This window comes from Bidens hawaiensis, unplaced genomic scaffold, assembly GCF_021521415.1.
Source record: "Bidens hawaiensis isolate Kalapana, Puna unplaced genomic scaffold, B.hawaiensis_p1.1 tig00051072_1, whole genome shotgun sequence".
Taxonomy (NCBI): domain Eukaryota; kingdom Viridiplantae; phylum Streptophyta; class Magnoliopsida; order Asterales; family Asteraceae; genus Bidens; species Bidens hawaiensis.
Genome location: NW_027506182.1, coordinates 71,404 through 88,547, shown reverse-complemented (window position 1 = coordinate 88,547; position 17,144 = coordinate 71,404). Strand labels below are relative to the sequence as shown.

The 17,144-nt window shown below is 33.6% G+C and overlaps 1 protein-coding gene across 1 annotated transcript; it reads right to left on the bottom strand.

Moving 5' to 3' along the window:
- Positions 1-12,326: 12,326 nt before the first annotated feature.
- Positions 12,327-14,736, bottom strand: LOC143616997 (putative F-box/LRR-repeat protein At3g49150). The gene is made up of 3 exons (XM_077089675.1): positions 13,780-14,736; positions 13,230-13,412; positions 12,327-12,479 (listed from the first exon to the last, which is right to left on the bottom strand). The coding sequence occupies exons 1-3, from the start codon at positions 14,734-14,736 to the stop codon at positions 12,327-12,329; spliced, it is 1,293 nt and encodes a 430-aa protein (XP_076945790.1).
- Between the last annotated feature and the right edge of the window lie 2,408 nt (positions 14,737-17,144).

The window sequence follows — 17,144 nt, the reverse complement described above, 5'->3', positions numbered from 1 at the left end:
TATATTGGGTGTAAAGTACTTCCAATGCAGTAGCTAAATAATGGTTATGGTATCGTACTTAATCGTCATTGTCCAACTCAGTTTTTCTTATCCTCTTTGTTTTAATAACTTATCTAAGCTAATGTAATTAGGCCATGGTTGATTGGGGTGTTTTGCCATACGCGGTTCTCTGTCATGGATGCTAAATGCGAAAGCTGAGTATGGAATTTCACCTCATTGATTTGGTAACATTTTATATGTACTTATTTGTATTGCCATTTACTTTGTTACTTGCTCGATTTTACACTTGTTTATCTCAAATTGATTTAATTAGAGCTTGCATTTGGCTGCAAATTGATTTGGTGGATTTGATATAATTATGTATAAATTGCGAAATTTAAATTTTGTTAATTACATATGTAATAAAATAGTGTTTGAACTAAGTGGGTGGGTGAATCTCTCATCATATGGTGTAGGCTTGAACTATGACCGTTTTCAATACATAACACATAATATATAATATATGGTTTTAGTTTGTTATGGATAAGCCATGAAAAAATTATTGCCATCGTTTTTATTAGTTTTTCCGTTTTTAATTTGTGTGCGTGTGATTTTTGGCAGTAAGACTTACAAGATTTGTTTAGAGAGCTTCAAAGACAAGAGCAAGCTTAAAGACATGACCAAGCTTGATATTCATATTATCCCTGACAAAGCTAGCAATACATTGACCATAGATTATTGAATCATTGATGGTGGAATTGAAATGAGGATTGCTGGCGAGTAAAAAAAAACAACGTTAACACTATACACATTTTTCTTTGCATATTTAAATATTGTGAAAACAATATTGTTTTTCGGATTTGATGAATAGTCTTTGTATCGTCGCAAGATCTGGAAGCAAGCGGTGCTGATAATATTTGGATTGTTTGGGGGTTGGTTTGTAATTTGCTTATTTGGCTGGTCACCAATGAAAAGATCAATGCATGCCTAAAGATCAGATTACAAAGCATTAGTTTATCAACTAGCTTAATCATCGCAATGAAAAAAGTACGCGCACATATTCTATATGGGATCAAAGTTTCAAGGAGAAAGCCACCGGTAAAGATTTGTTGGTACTGATTGGTTTTTTAGGTAATTACTTTATAGCTTGAAGGAAGTAATAGGTGTCTAGGTTTAAATGCAATATGTTAATATATATATATGGTGTTTCTGTACCTATGGCGGTTTAATAGAGTGCTCAAAGGAAAATGGCTTGGTTGTGTAACGGGTCAAAAATGACAGGTTTTTATACAGTATTAGTTGTGGTTGAGTTGGTCAATTTGGACATGTAAACCATTTAATGTGTCCCGTCGCAACGCCTGGGTAATCATACTAGAGTTGTAAATTTTGCTTTATTTACCTATAAATGCATGATTTGGATTACATTTAATCTCAAACGAGTTGAAAGAAAAAAACAGCTAAGGGAAATGGGTTCTGGCTAAACAATTTAGAGGATAAACATAGAGCAAAGCTTGTAGATATTTCATGACTGCTCATTATGCTGGAGAGGAAGTTATCTTAGACATGCTCATAGGTGTAATGTAATGGTATTTGTATAAAATTAAATATTTTTATTCTTTAGGTGCAACATCAATCGGGAAAATTTATTGACACGGATAAAAATTACGTGGTTCCTAAACAAGGAATACCAAGATTTGTTGGGGTTTTCCAAATGTTCCTATGTGGTCTGCCTTTTCCCTCGTGTAGTATAGAGTCTTCTAAATCTTACTTTATCTTATTCCCACATACATATTGGTGAGAGGAAAGCCGAATGCATGACATAGATGGGCTTGCAGAAGTGGTGGTTCAGGACGTGTTGTGGTGGTTTTTATTGGTGGTCAACGGTGTGCTCTGCAACGGCGCCACCAGTCCCACCACTACCGATTACTATCTTCAGTTTAGGATAATTTATCATTTTATGCCCTTTTTTTTCCGGGTGATGTTTAGTTTAATTTCCACTTTAAATGCTTGAATTTGAATTGGATTTTGTTATCGAATTTGTTAGAATTTAATCAAAATGTTTATTGAATATATTTCTGATTCGTACTTTGGTTATGGCCGAGCTCAAATTCTCGGTCAAAAACGGCTAATATTATAGGTAAATTTACGCTACTGCGTAAAAAGCATGGTGGCCACCCCCTCACCCTCGCTATACTTCACCACTGCCACCACATGCTTTGCAAATTAGTTAAAAGTACTAAACCTAATGTGATATGGTGTTATAAGAATAAACCTGTACTTAGCATGTTTTTACACTAACTTTGTTTACCATAATTCGAATTGATAAGTAGCTAGATATGTATTAAAAAATTGTTATTAAGCATGGCAATTCTAGGGAAATTGGTAGTTTGGATTACTTTTGTTACATTTATATGGTACTTTTTTTACCAATCAAAATTTTATCAATTTTTTTTAAGTGACATGTGCCCTAATCAAGTTCTTTGTTGTTGGATCCAACACGAAATTTGCGGTCTTGGCACATCAAAAAATTGTCACGGTAGGTATGATCTAAATTTATGAATAAACATCATTAAGAGGTTGTACATATTAAATAGACTTAGGGAAACTTTTGACATGTTTGATTCGCTAATATTTTTTTTTGTTTCATTTAGTACAAGGCATATACTGATTAGGGGTGTCAATCGTGCCGGGTTGATGGGTTGATGGTTTTCGGGTTAGCGGGTTAGTGTGTTGAGATTCTTCAACCCTAACCCAACCCATATATTTATTCGTTTCGTGTCGTGTCGACCATTTAAATTCATGTCATGTTCGGGTTGAGTTTTGGTCAACCCATTTTACGTTCATATACGAATATTAGTAATACTTAGTCACTTAGTAATAACTTAAACAAATGATTACTTTTATATAAAACATTTCAATAATTTCTGATAAATCTAATTGTTTTTTTTGTATATTTATCTCTCATTCCCGAGTAACAAACTTAGGTTCACATATTTAGCTTAATATAAGAATAAACGAATAAAAATAATCAAAGAATAGATAGTAAGAACTAATAAAATAAAAATGTAGGAGTAAAAAGTAGATAAAAGGTACTTTAAAATGAAATTAGTTTTACTTTTGAAAGTAACTGATATTTGAAAATTAAAATCTAAGTATTTAACTTTTAAATTTAAAATTTCTTATCTCTAATCAAAACACTAACTTCTCTAAAATTCTTAAACGTGTTAACGGTTCAACCCACTTTTTAACGGGTCGGGTTCGGGTTGGCTTGTTTTTTATACGAGTCGAGTTCGAGTTGACCCGTTTAAGAAAACAAGTCATGTCAGCCAACCAAAAACATATATTTTTTCGTGTCAAGTTTCGGTTAATGCAGGAACTGATACTGATTATAATGACAACCCAGTGTGATATGGCTATTGAACTTTGTGGTAATTAATATTGTTCCAAGTACATCTTAAGAGTATTGTCTTTTGTTGTTGTTTATATCATTAATATTATTAATTAATGCATTTTTTGTTAGGTACTTGGGAATGATAGCTTGTATGGGTGCATACTTGGCTTGCCACATCATTTTTAGCTCAAGCAAATCTATTGCTGGCAATATTATTGTAAATAAATCTAATATCATATTCTATTTTGAATATTTTTAACAAGAATATTTGAACATTTATAACATAATCGACTTGTAATGACTTGAAGCACTATGATATTAGAAGGTAGTGTGATGGCCGCATATGCTATGCTTTTCAAACATGGAGTCTTCTTAGTAAGAAATATGTTAAAGATGTTCTTGGATTGGAGATGTAGCTTTTGTTTCATGCAGCACGGTTGTGTATCAGGCCACGATTATGGATTGGATGAGAATTTATGAAGCTGGTATACACACCTTCTTGAAGCCAGGATTAAGTTGCTTGTTAAGATGGAGAATATGATCTTATCTGCAGCTGGCTCCGTTAGTGTTCATTGGCCCGAGTTCAAATCATTGAATCTTTTTATTTAATATGTGAAAATTTATGAGTTTAGGTAATTTAATAAGGGTTCATGCAATGGAATGGAATGATCAAAAAGAGTTTAACGCATCTCCTGAAGTTTCTTTTGAAGTTAAAGGTAATGCCATCGTCTACTCAATTTTCTTAATGTAGGTTAAATATCAGTTTTGGGTTAACATAATACTTCCAATTAACTACCAAATTGGTAAATAAACTGCTAAAGTTTTGTTACAGATTATGGTATCTAGACTACAAAGTTAAAAGGTATTGTGATTTTTTTTAAAAAGGTTGTTAAAAAGTGTACACTAATTTATGAGAAATATGGATCTAGAAGTAATGGATTTTGACTTATAAAAGTCAATGTTGACATTAAATCATGTAAAATGTTCATGATTCTGGGTATATGGTTCATATGGATCAACCTAAGCAGCTCTTTGCATGTTAAAGACGTTGATGAGGGGGTCACTTTCTAAAAGTGCAACTGATCCTGAACCAATTATTTCCCCCCATGTGATGTCAGTAGTCAGTTTGATGGTGTGTCTGGTTCTAACCGTTTCTAAATTAAACTACTTAAGCCTTGGGTAAACTTAAAGACAAAAAGAATTGGCTAATACTGAACATTTGGTAGCCTATACTTAAATACGTTGACCAGTGCTTAATGTGAAATGAGGTCAAGGGAAATAGATAATATGAATCACCAACATATACAATTATTTCTCTATTGCTATTAATTTTACTGACATCATTTTCTTCACGAGTGCTTTTTTTTCTTATTATTTTTATTTTGTATTATGTTTGAAAAAGTTAAAAATGGGTTACACTATTCGCAATTCCAAAATCAAGGTGCTAATTGTTTCGGGTTGAAAAAAAGGATTTGCAATGGACAAAATACCAATACATGTTAGATTTGCGAGAAGGGTACTTTGGGAATACTCAAAAGGTGAAACTACATACAATGAAAATCATGCTATAAAAAGATTTAGTTTCACATCAGACATGTTTTAGAAAATTGGTGTAATGTTGCCTTGTTGGTAAACTTCATTTCAGGTCATTTAGATAATCTTATTGTTGCACTTTTTAAAAGTCAAACCTGCATTTAGTAGCGGTTAATGAGTCAATGTATTTGACTAAGTTTTTTACCTGATCATTTCGGATGAAATTGTAAAATATGTGGAGTACGAAATCTTTTACAAGTAAGAAACAATTGAATTAAACAATTTTAGGATAACTATTTAACGGAACGCATAAATATTATCATAGATTTTCCAATTTGATTTTGAAAAATGTTTATGGCTTAGATGTTGCAAAATGGTTGGGAAAAGTTATTTATATCTTCTACTCCAACCGAAACCGAAAAGACCAATGTTAATAAATATTTCACAAAACTCATGTATACAATATACATGCATACGTTAATATTTTAGTACCCCCTCCCCCCCCCCCCCAACACACACCACAAAAAACATTCAACAAACCATATGCACATGCGGCACTGATAAACCATTACACACCACACCAAATACTACAAATCAATACGAGAAGAATAACTCGAGTGAACCCGCAGGGCACTTTTGCTAGTATTAGTAATGGGTGCAAGATTGAGCAAATTTATGCCTTTACGAACAATAACTGAGCGAGCAAGCATTTATAATGCAACTCACCATAGGGTTTATGTTTACGAGGTTTATAGGAAGATGTAGACACGTTTAATTGATATATTATTAAATGTATAAGTATAATACCAATTAGGTTAAAGAAAGTTAAGTTAAAACGTCAATTCGTATCAAAACGATCTTGCTTTCCAAATCAACTATGTCGTTGAAGATCGCAATAGCCAATGTAATAATTTGCATAGATCAATTCCTAGTTTAACGCGAAGATTAAGGTTCAAGAAATCAAAATGGATCATTGTTTATGGGTTGAATACGGGTTTACGGGTTTGGGTAAAAGGGTAAATGGTTATAATATAATTTAATTAACCATATTTGCAATTAGACCCCTAAAGTTCTAATATGGATACAAAATGAGGTTAAACTATGGTTTAGGGTGCAAACTGTACATATTTGATAGTTATTATAGATAAATAGTATACACACACACACACACACACATATATATATATATATATATAATAAGTAATAATAATAAAATAATAATAACTCGATAAATGAGATAATTTATTGATTAAATTACCCGATCATAGAAACGGGTCAGGTAATGGCTAACAATATAATAAACGAAAAATCCGAGTTGTTACAACGATTTCATCCAATTCAGGCTCAATTTTCGGCCTTTTGTTTTGCCATATATTTCCCCTTCTTCACAAAATTTGGGAAATTTAAAGTGGAATGACGAGGCATTTACTGGACTCTTTTTTTGTGACAGAAAACATTCTCGATATGTCGCGCGTTTGATGCTGTGAATTTTACCAAGCCTATGGCTGGGTGAGGTTAAAAGAGTTAATGAGTGATGGGTGGTTCTCGTCACAACCCAACCTACGGTGGAATATGTCGGGGCGCAACTGATTGCACAATAGCTTGCAAGACACTATTAATATTAACGTGATAATAATTAATTATTTAAATTTGTATAATCAAAATACATCACAATATCCATAACAAAGATTACCCAAATAAATTGTTTATTTCTTCAACAACCTAAGTCCAACTAAATGTCTTATCAAACTTCTAAATCTTCAACTAGTAAACCTGTAACACGCGTAAAAATAGAGTTTGATCAACATAAAGTTGAGTGAGCAATACACTGCGGTTATATTGACAAAACAATTCGTATTTGGATATGAACAACTACAACATTAATGATGTATAACAATTACCAAATAAATAGACGTGAACCCTTTCGGTCTAGCACAAAGCCAACTTACGGGGGTAATGTATGCATACTAGATGAGGTGGCCCAACCGCCATACAATAAAAATAAAAACATAACCATATATCATGTTATCGATGAGCAATAAACCATAAACACATAATCTCGAATTGTGGTTGATGAGGTATAGATATAAATAAATAAACTTTGATATGTATGGTACGCATGTTACCCCAAAATTAAAAGATGAAAACGGGGTGTGAATTACTCACCTAGAAAGTAGGCAAGTGAAGAGATTTATAGTAAATAACTTGAATTGTAAGTTAAGCGATCTGACAACCGAACTCAACGAAAAGTCCCAAACTTGAGGTTAAAATCATGAATAAATAAGAATAATGATAATTGAACAAAATAATTAACCAAATATGAGATTTTTAAGCAAAAAATGTAAAGTTCATTTTTAAGATAGTGTTTAGTTTGTGTCCGACCCAAATGTTGATTTGAGGTCAATTTCAGGTCCGATATGACCAAAACACAAATACAAACATAAAACATTGAACATAAGCTAATTCGGGTCAATTCATGGTGTAATTGAAAAACCTAATTTAGTTCTTAACAAATTGATTCAATTAAACATGAAATCCCCCAAATCCATTGAAATTGGATGAGGGCTTTCGTTCAAGGGTTGATAACGATCAATCAAAATACAAACTTACTTGAGGATTGATGAAAAAACAAGATGACTAAAGCTTAAGAGACCCGGTTCACATTTGAAAGTCAAAACTTGAAGATCACTTGAGCTTGATCTTGAATTCATTAAAGAGGATAGAAGTGGACGATTTGTGTAGCTAAAAAGAAAGATAACATACATTAGTTTATATAGAATCGGATTTAGCTTCATGTTTATCATGTAAGGCCCTACTCCTGGTACCCTACTTTAGCGTCAGATTTACTCATAAACACAGTTCTTACAAATAGAGTTAATTAAAACTTTTCGCGGAAACGTTAACTTCAACTATTCGTTACAAAACATTCAATCTTTTATTCAAAACCATAACATAAAACATCATATTTAAAACATCATTTCTTCATCTTCAGATGCCAGCTGTTCAATCCATTCCATGTGCCATCCTCATGCTAGCTCTTTAGCTTGTTCACCTGCGTGCATACTAAAAATCAGCTACGCTGAGTGAGTTCTAGTTAATCAAGCAACTTACCATACAACCATTACATGCAATTATATACGCGTCCGAAGACACCTAGTCCGCTGTCTATCCTGCTCACCTTACCGCTTAACCACTTAACTGCCCCCTACGTCTTAGCCACTTGTTTACGAAAGCACATAGAGGCTTGCCCTCCCACGCACACACGTTATGCCATTTAATAACGAATGCACATATAGGCTTACCCAACCACGCACTCACGTTATGCCACTTTAAAAACAAAGGCACGTATAGGCTTACCCTACCACGTACTATCGTCATGCCACTAGCACCCTTACTAGACTCCCCTCCATTTCTATCACACTTTCTTCTAATTGTCTACAACACACTTCCTATCAGTTCATGATCTACACAATACGCAAGTAACATCATAGTATTCATACACACTAATAACCACTTGGCAATCACTCTCATTGGCGAGAGTGCAATATCCAAAGATCGTTCACGCACCGACACGCATTCATAAATAACTCGTATATCATCTATAGCATACACTTACCACTTAAGGTAAGTGTATTCACACTTCACATCGAGTATGCACACAGCCCCGAAAACATAACAAGGAAACGGGGCTAGAAACTCTCCTGAATGTGGTTACGTTCACCGTTAATGGTTATTCCTTTCCTTAGCTGTGCGCGACTAACTGTTTAATAAATACAATATTAAATACCGATCTAGCCATACTCACTATTACTTAATTAATCTTAGGCGTCTAAGCCGGTTTTACTTCATTGATTCGTTACCCGGTTAGTTAATCGTTACTCGTTAACCTTTAAAGGTATCTTTCGTTAATTAACAAAGTCCAAGGGCTTCTATGTAATTAAATCATTCTTTCTAAGTCAGGGACCTTTCTGTCATTCTTTCAAAGTTAATTCATTATACAATTCTTTAACGAATTGGGCCCATTCGTTACTTCCTAACTCGCGTGTTCTTTCTTAACGAATTGGTCTCTCTAACGAACTGGCATTTATAACGAACTGACCCTTATAACGAACTGGCCTGTTTAACGAATGACCCCTCTGTAACGAATGAACCTTCTAACGAATGAGGGTTCATTCGTTATCTTCTCATAACAAACTGGCATAGCGGATGGCCTAACGAATCAGCTCATTCTTTATTATTTCCTTAACGAATTGACTTAACGAGTTAAGGCTTATTTGTTATCCTTTCGTTAACGAATTACTGTTAATTCATTAGTTTTTCCATAACGAATTAGGGATAGGGTTATGACACTCTCTTCAATCTCGTACGCGTTTTTACGGCGCCGCCTTTTCGGCGTTGTCATTGCCGGAAAACCGGGATTTCGCCGGAAAAGCGAGATCTCAGTTACCTTCCACCGTTTTTTCACGTTTTTCATCCCGTTCAATCCAGATCTGAGCTAGGGTGGCCCCTAAGCTCATCTTTTGATTGGTTTATACCCGATTCCTCCCGGATCTCGTGACTTAACGGTTTAAGGGTCTCGGCTCATCATTTCGTAACTAGATCTAGCGGGTTTTAGGTCCATACAATATCATACTATCATTACATTGGGTCGAAAATCAATTCTTCTTTTTGGTTTTGGCTAGAGATAAAGAGAATAAGAGAGAGAGCTTAAGTGTGTGTTTTGGATAGTATATGGAATGAGTGAAATGAGTGGATTATGGATTAATTAAGGTTTATATATAATGGGTCATGGGCTTAAGCCCATAGTCTTTCTTAATAATCAAAGTCCATAACCCACTTTTATTATTATATTATTGTTATTCTACTAACTCAATTAATTCACTCGACGTAAATAATACATTAAATATTATTCCAGAAATTTCGGGATGTTACATATAATCACTTTAAAGATAATTCGTTTAAAACTAAAAAATGAACAAGATAAACACCAATCTCAATTAATAACTTGAATTAGATGATAAAATTCATAGGATTATAATAGTATATGCTTAAGAATGTCTTGGAACAAATGAATACGAGATTATGATGAAGATTTGATGATAAACGAGTCAAAAACGAACTAAAACACAAAATTGTTGATCTGACAACCAGTAGAGCATCGCGCTCACATTGGAAACATCCCGTCATACTAAGCTTTGGGTTGGTTTACCCAGATTTACAGTTTTGTAAATTTCATTCCTTGTAGTTTTCAAAAACGTATTTTAGCCTAAAATAAACGATTTAAGGATTGTTTAACATGTTTAGGTAACATAACAGTATAAAATGAATTAACAAAATAAAATATTAATAAATACTCATCGTTATTATTGATAGGAATCCGAAAACAAGTCCGATTCGGGTAAATAAATACAAATAAATACCCGAAATTGACGAATGTCATAGTGTTGCTTCACGACCCGGACTGAAAAACTAGTCTCAATAGCATTTTTTTATGATGATGAGGTTGAGTTGGAGTCGAAGAAGATTTGGGTGGATATTGTAGGTGGTGGGGGTTGATGAAGGATTTGTTTTAGTGTAGGGCCCGCCTTTATATTAATCTTAAATATCAGAAGAGAGAGTAAAAGGTAAAAAATAAAAACGAAAATTTAATTACTAATATGCCCTCACATGGTAGGCATATGATGCCACTTAACTGAGATAATGGATGGGCATTAGTCGAAATGACGAAAATTAACATATCATGTAAATGACAACGCCTGAAAGCAAACTTTTTAAAGGATCTGATCCTTAAATCAGTTATATTTAAAAAATAAAATTTGTTTTTCTGTCTTATATAAAAGCACATCTCAACTTCAATCATTTATCCACTACCTTTTAATTTAATATTTTATTTGTATATGATTTTGTTAGAAAATATTTTAAATCAAAGTTACTTTACTTTTACCTGATATATCAAGCCTCTCATTGATTATTTTAGACGCAGTTTGAATTGTTTTATCACTTAATTTATTGTAGTTTATATTAAGTGTACGCTTTATTATTATTATATAATTATTATTATTGAAACGGTGGGTAAAAAAAACTTGGTTTAAGGGAAAAAAAATGTTTATACAATGATAAATAACAAAAGGAAATTGAATTCTGGTTCAGAGTGTAAGTAGATTTGAATAATATTAGTGTCATTTTGTGTACATATTAACTCATTACATTTGAATAATATTAGTTTTATTTAGTTGGGCCCCTCTTAATTCAAAATCCCAAATCTAACATATATTTCCAGTCATCCAATTAAATGTTTAAGTTTTGTCACCTGATGGTGGTCGTAATAATGATAATGTGCCCCAAGAGTTCATTCCGTTGTGGGCTCAAGAATGTTTGCCTGACCTTTTTCTCTTTGACCCGCAACATTTTGTGTTATCCTAGCTTAAATTATAGAATCCACCTTTGTCTAAGCCAAATAAAACATTAAGAAACTACCATGCATTTTTCTCAAAAAATCAAATCATCTACCTAAAACAGACAACCCAACAAAGAAAAGAAAACTTAATGTATGAAATTCACATCATCTGAGTTTATAACATTATAGCTCCATGAAAGTTGAATCACCCATTTATCAAACTTGATACGACAAATTGTTTGTACTACTGTAACTTGAAGTCGGCTGCGCATAACACATAATACACAACAAATCAAGCATACACATTAAAGAAATGCATTGAAAGAACTCTAAAGTTGAAGGTTGGACACTTGAACCGCCACATGTTTCCTGACTAAGCAAAGCTTGAGAATGTGGGCATCTGAAACAGAAAATTTAGAAAGCATCATATCAGTTGGGAGAGAAAAAAAAACTCTGGAAGATAATGACTAACTTGACACAAGAATTGCAAAGTACTACTAGTGACCTCCCTATCCAGCTTATTAATAAATCCCCCTTTCCTTATACTAATGAAAAAAAAAGGTGACATCTAAATCATAGTGATCATATTGCTAAAGCTCATTCTAAAAAAGACATTTATGATCTTTTCCCTTAAAACAACTATAAAAAGGTTGCATTTATCTTACTAAAACGGTATAAACCATTTAGCTTAAGATTGAAGAAAGAATTAACAAGTAGATATATGTAAATGAAAATAACTGGCAGTCGTTACTGCACACTTTTCAGCAGCTGTTAGTCATATATCTACAGTTTGCAAACCCGCAGCACAAGGGGTATATTTTTAGGGAGGTTCGCTACAAAACCATTATTATAAAAATTATAACTAGAATTCTTTGCCTAGATTGGCCCGTTCAGACATAACTTGGTTGATCGCAGCCCCCGACTATACTCAACCTTTATAAAATACTAGTGAGGTTGTGCCAAGTGAACATTATGTTTTATGATAAGCACACTGTAAAAGTTGCATTAAGATTCATAGTCATGAACTCAAGGTAATGGAAAGCGTACAATGGATGAAGACTGTCTTCGAGAAGGAGGAAGTTCAGCTATATTTGCCTCCAACTTTCTCTTCTCTTGGGCCACCTTCTTAGCGATTGTCGACTCATCATCTACCTGCGGCATTGATCTATTCTGTGGTACCTTCAATCAAAACAGGTAAATAGGTAATTCCAAAAATTTTGTCCTCTTTTCCGAGGAATAGTTTCCAATGTAAATCTAGAGGCATTCAATACAATTTAAGTTAAATGTGATTTTTCCACATTTATTTTCTATGTTTCAGGCAAGTGTAAAATTACTAATAATTTTATGCCACACTCATTTACTGAGTAGAAATAAAGGCCCAGGCAACGGTATCCAGATATAGTAACATACAAGATTTCTGATAAATACCCCATTCACATGAACTCTATTTATACTATTAGACCAATCCTAGTCTAACACGAAAACTAACGAACTCTAACCTCATAAACATTTTAAGAAGACTTTTACTCAGCTTCCTTCTTTATTCGAAATTTTCCTTTTCTTTCTTTTCAAAATTATCCCCAACAAAAAACTTCAACTTTAAATATGTTAAGATTATACAAATAATGATAATTAAGGTGATTTAATATAAGTGAATAAAATAACTTTTAAGTTATTACTTATAAACGGGTAGATGGAATATATAAGAAGCCACAGGATTGGATGAATGGTATAAAAGTAAAGATTTTGTTGAAATGTGAAGTGTTTTGTCATCCTATATTTATGCACCTGTATGTATGCTCATGGAAGTTCGAATGCGCGTGCACATCCACGGCCATTAATGATACAAGATTTGTCATGGGTATCACAAAGGAACGGTTAAATATAATATGGTGGAAATATGTAGATCGTCTAGTCATATACATATACCTGAGGTAAATCCATGATGAATGTGGCATCGGGAGAATTCTCAAGAAAGTAGTTTCTGACTTGAGTGGGTACTCTAGCTATATGACACGTTTGCTTTCGGGACGCCTTATTAATCTTTAAACACTTCAATTTATCGAATGGCCGAGGTTCATGTGAGAGTTGATCCAGGCATAATGAGAGAGTCTTGGTACATAACAAGCAAACAGATAAACAGAAATAAGACTATAATATACATATATATACATACATACAGAAAGGATAAGAAGCAATAAGCTAGTACAAGAAAGCAATGTGCTTTTTTATACATTAAGATCTTCTGTACTTGATCTCCTCAATACTTAATAAATATCTCAAGGTATATTAATAATCCCCATCTCTTTTTTACTGAGGGAAAATGAAAATCGTATTCCTTTGTCCGAACAGTTTAACGTTTATATTATGGACTTCTTCTTTATCCACAAAACAATAAACAAGTTAACGTCTTAAACAAAACATAAAACAATAAAGATAAGTATAGATAGCAATAATTATGACAATTGATATTTGTTACCTCGATTATATCCAAGTTAATAACCAGAACTTTGGTGCTGCGGAGTTTTCGAAACAAATCGAGTAGCAGCGGAACAAATCTCTTCTGTTCATAATGGGGCATTAACAAGGAAAGTTTCACCTTTTCAAGAGAATCGAAACCCTCTGTAGTCAATTGCAGAGATTCAAACCTGAATGGACATTTATTAACAGTAGCCTTAACACTTGCAGTAAAATTCTCAAGTTTCGGAGCGACCACATTGAAAACATCTGGAAATGAAGTAAAATCGGTAATTGTGAGATCAGAAAGTTTCGGAGCGCGAATATGGAAAATCCTTAAGCCAGACATGCAACACTTATGTAAAGTGAGATCCCTTAGGTTAACACACTTCGAAAAGAGGTCAACGCTCTCATCTCCTTTATCACCAAAATGCATATTACTCAGAAACACAGTTTCTAAAACTGGAAAATCCCAAACTAATTTTGGTATGCAGCTGGTGTTGTGTTGATAGAAAGATTGATCACGGGTTGCAAGGGTGAGATGTTTCAGGGTTTCAGAACTGAAAACACATTCGGGGAACTGAAAGAATTTCCTAGCGAACCATGTCATGTTCAGTTCCCTAACATTATGCAGATACGCATACTTTACAATGCTTCTAACAACCGAGGGGCTGGTTGATCCTGTGAGTGTAAGCTGAACCTTAGACAGTTCAGCATCATTGTTTCGATTAGATATGATGTGCTTCACAAATTTTGAAAACATAGACTGTGTACAAAATTCACAACAATTTAAGTTTAGATAGTCTGTTGACTTCCAAAAATGCTCCCAGTTGTGAGAAAGTGTACTTGTTTGAACAACATATTTCATGTCAAGGAAAGTGAGAATATGGTGATAGAGATCTTCCGGCAAGTTTTTGTTTCGTTCTTCGTTTTCTTGTTTCTCTTCAATGATACCTGTTCTATGAAGTATCAAATCCATCATCTGTCATGCACTGTGTATGGCTAGAGTCAGAAATCAATGCTTTCAATCTGGTTTTGCATTTCAATCACCTGAAAATTTTTAATCCATATCAGTGAAATTATTTAATGTAATCATACTTAAATCTTATACTGAGAAGAGAAACTCTCAAATTAGTAATGTCACTCTATATAAATGTTTGGAGGAAAAAGAAAAGGATCTAAAAACCACACCACACTAAGGGCGTGTGTTATGGGTGATGTGGCAGGTGGCATGGTGCAGTAAACACCATGTCGCCCTCTTTTACACCGCAAAAATATTGCATGGTAGGAGTTATGACCGCGCGCCCCACTCTTCAATCAACCAAAAATAAACTACGCTTACTAATCGTGCTGTTTATATACTTATTTGTAGATTTTGAAGCATCTTAAATAAAAGATTATGATGAACATGGCTACACATTTTTAACCTATACATAGTACATCGAATGTGAAACTAGGGTTTAAATTTGAAGATTACATGTTATTAACATCGATCCATGCCCGATTAACGTCACTTTCAGATTTACAATGTTGCATGCTATTAAGATCGATCCATAAACTAAACATTTAAACAACGAAGATTATGATGAACATGACTACATATTTTTAACGAAGTAATGTAAAACTAGGGTTTAAAATTAAGATTGGAGGTACTCTTTAGATGTATGAAAACTAGATGATCGATGAGCATTTAAAAAAGAATTGTTTTACGTACCTTAAAAATTAGAATTAGGGATTAATGGTGATTGGCGATAAAGGATTTGTAAACGGGCGAATTAGAATTAGGGATCGGTTTCCAATGTCATGTAATCTTTGCCGTTTCTTAAATATTTCGAAACGACATGCCAGACATATGTTTTAAAGACTTTGAGTCTGCATTTAATTCATCAGTCATTTTAAGTCCTCTTAGTTTTATTTGTACATGCAAAGTCACTTAAGTTTTAGTAAAAATTCCATTTGTGTGAAAATTTGCACTTAAGTTTCTTCTTTTCCTTATGTGTAAATTCCATTTTAAGCTGATTATAGTCATGTGAATCGTATCTCCGGGCAATTCCTGTTTTATGTATATCTAATTTTTTTCAGAATTCTAATTTGGTAAATTAACTAAGATAGTAATAAAATATCTTAAGATTCACATTTATGTATAGACTATATTGTAAAAAATCAAAAGACGTTATTTTGGTCATTTCTTATTTGATTTTTTTTCCATTAATAAAAAAGCATTCAAACGATTACAATGAAGTGACAAGTAAACGAGACACAAGCTGCACCGCAACCCCTTTTTAGATAGCAAACTCAATTCTACTAAAAACAAAGTTTTGGTTCTTAGGATCCGAAGAATTGTTATGCACAACCCGTTGAAATTTGTTCAGAAAGTTCACAGACTCTGGGGCTAAGAAATCAAATGTGTTAAAGGCAAAAGGGATAAACACGTGTTAATTCTTTAAACAAGCTTCCTCGTGTTTAGCAACCTTACCCGATGCCGCCCTCATCGCACCCTTCGCACCCTGATCTGCCATGAACCCACCCGGTGTCTCTAAGCCCAACAAGAGGGGACACCCCCGTGAGGTCCACACAAGCGTGTTTCCCTCCTACCCACCCAAAATCAAGAATATCGGTCGGTCACACGTAGACATTTCTTCAAGTGGACCGGTCAGAAAGAGAAAGTTCATTAGAGCCTCTATTTTAGCAGAAATTCCTGCTCGTTTAGAACATCACATAAATATTCCTCACCAAATCATGTATGTACTTAACGAGCCATTGTTTATTGATTTACGAACCAATTTTATTCTATGCAGGTTGGTTTGATATACGGGAATTTTTTAATTCCTCTTTTATATTGATCAATTCAAGTTTAGCATCATTTTATAGCTTATAGCTTACTATTAATATTGGTCACCTTTATCACTTTGTATTGTAACTTATTAACGAAAAAAATTCATATCCTTTTACATTAATGGTTATATTATCACTTTTAGCAGTCTCTCTATTCTTACGGGTAAAAGTAAGGATGTTTACATCTTACCAAATTTTTCTATATATTTGTGGTATTTACTAGAGTACGACGACGACGATGATGATGTATTCAAGCTGGAGCGGGCTTGGAATTGCGGAGTCAGTTTAATCATGTTAACTTGCACGCTTAGGTTAAGTTGACTTTGATTGTTCCACCCGTTTAGTACACGTTGATGGCAACCCTCTATAATATTGAGAATGACATTAACCTATGCATAAATAGGTTTGTATAAATATTTTGAATGGTGTTTCTTGATTAAGCTATTACCCTTAAGCTTTACCTTGAAATAGTTTACAACTTTGTTCATGAATGAAAACACTTTGTTTTATGTGACGTTTGATATAGCATGCTTTGGCTTAATAGGTTCCAAT

Excerpts from the sequence above, each read along its gene's own strand:
- LOC143616997 (XM_077089675.1), bottom strand. The coding sequence starts at position 14,736 with ATGGATTTGATACTTCATAGAACAGGTATCATTGAAGAGAAACAAGAA. Across the intron at positions 13,413-13,779 it reads TTAACTTGGATATAATCGAG|ACTCTCTCATTATGCCTGGA; the intron begins GTAACAAATATC and ends TTATGTACCAAG. Across the intron at positions 12,480-13,229 it reads TCATCATGGATTTACCTCAG|GTACCACAGAATAGATCAAT; the intron begins GTATATGTATAT and ends TTTTGATTGAAG.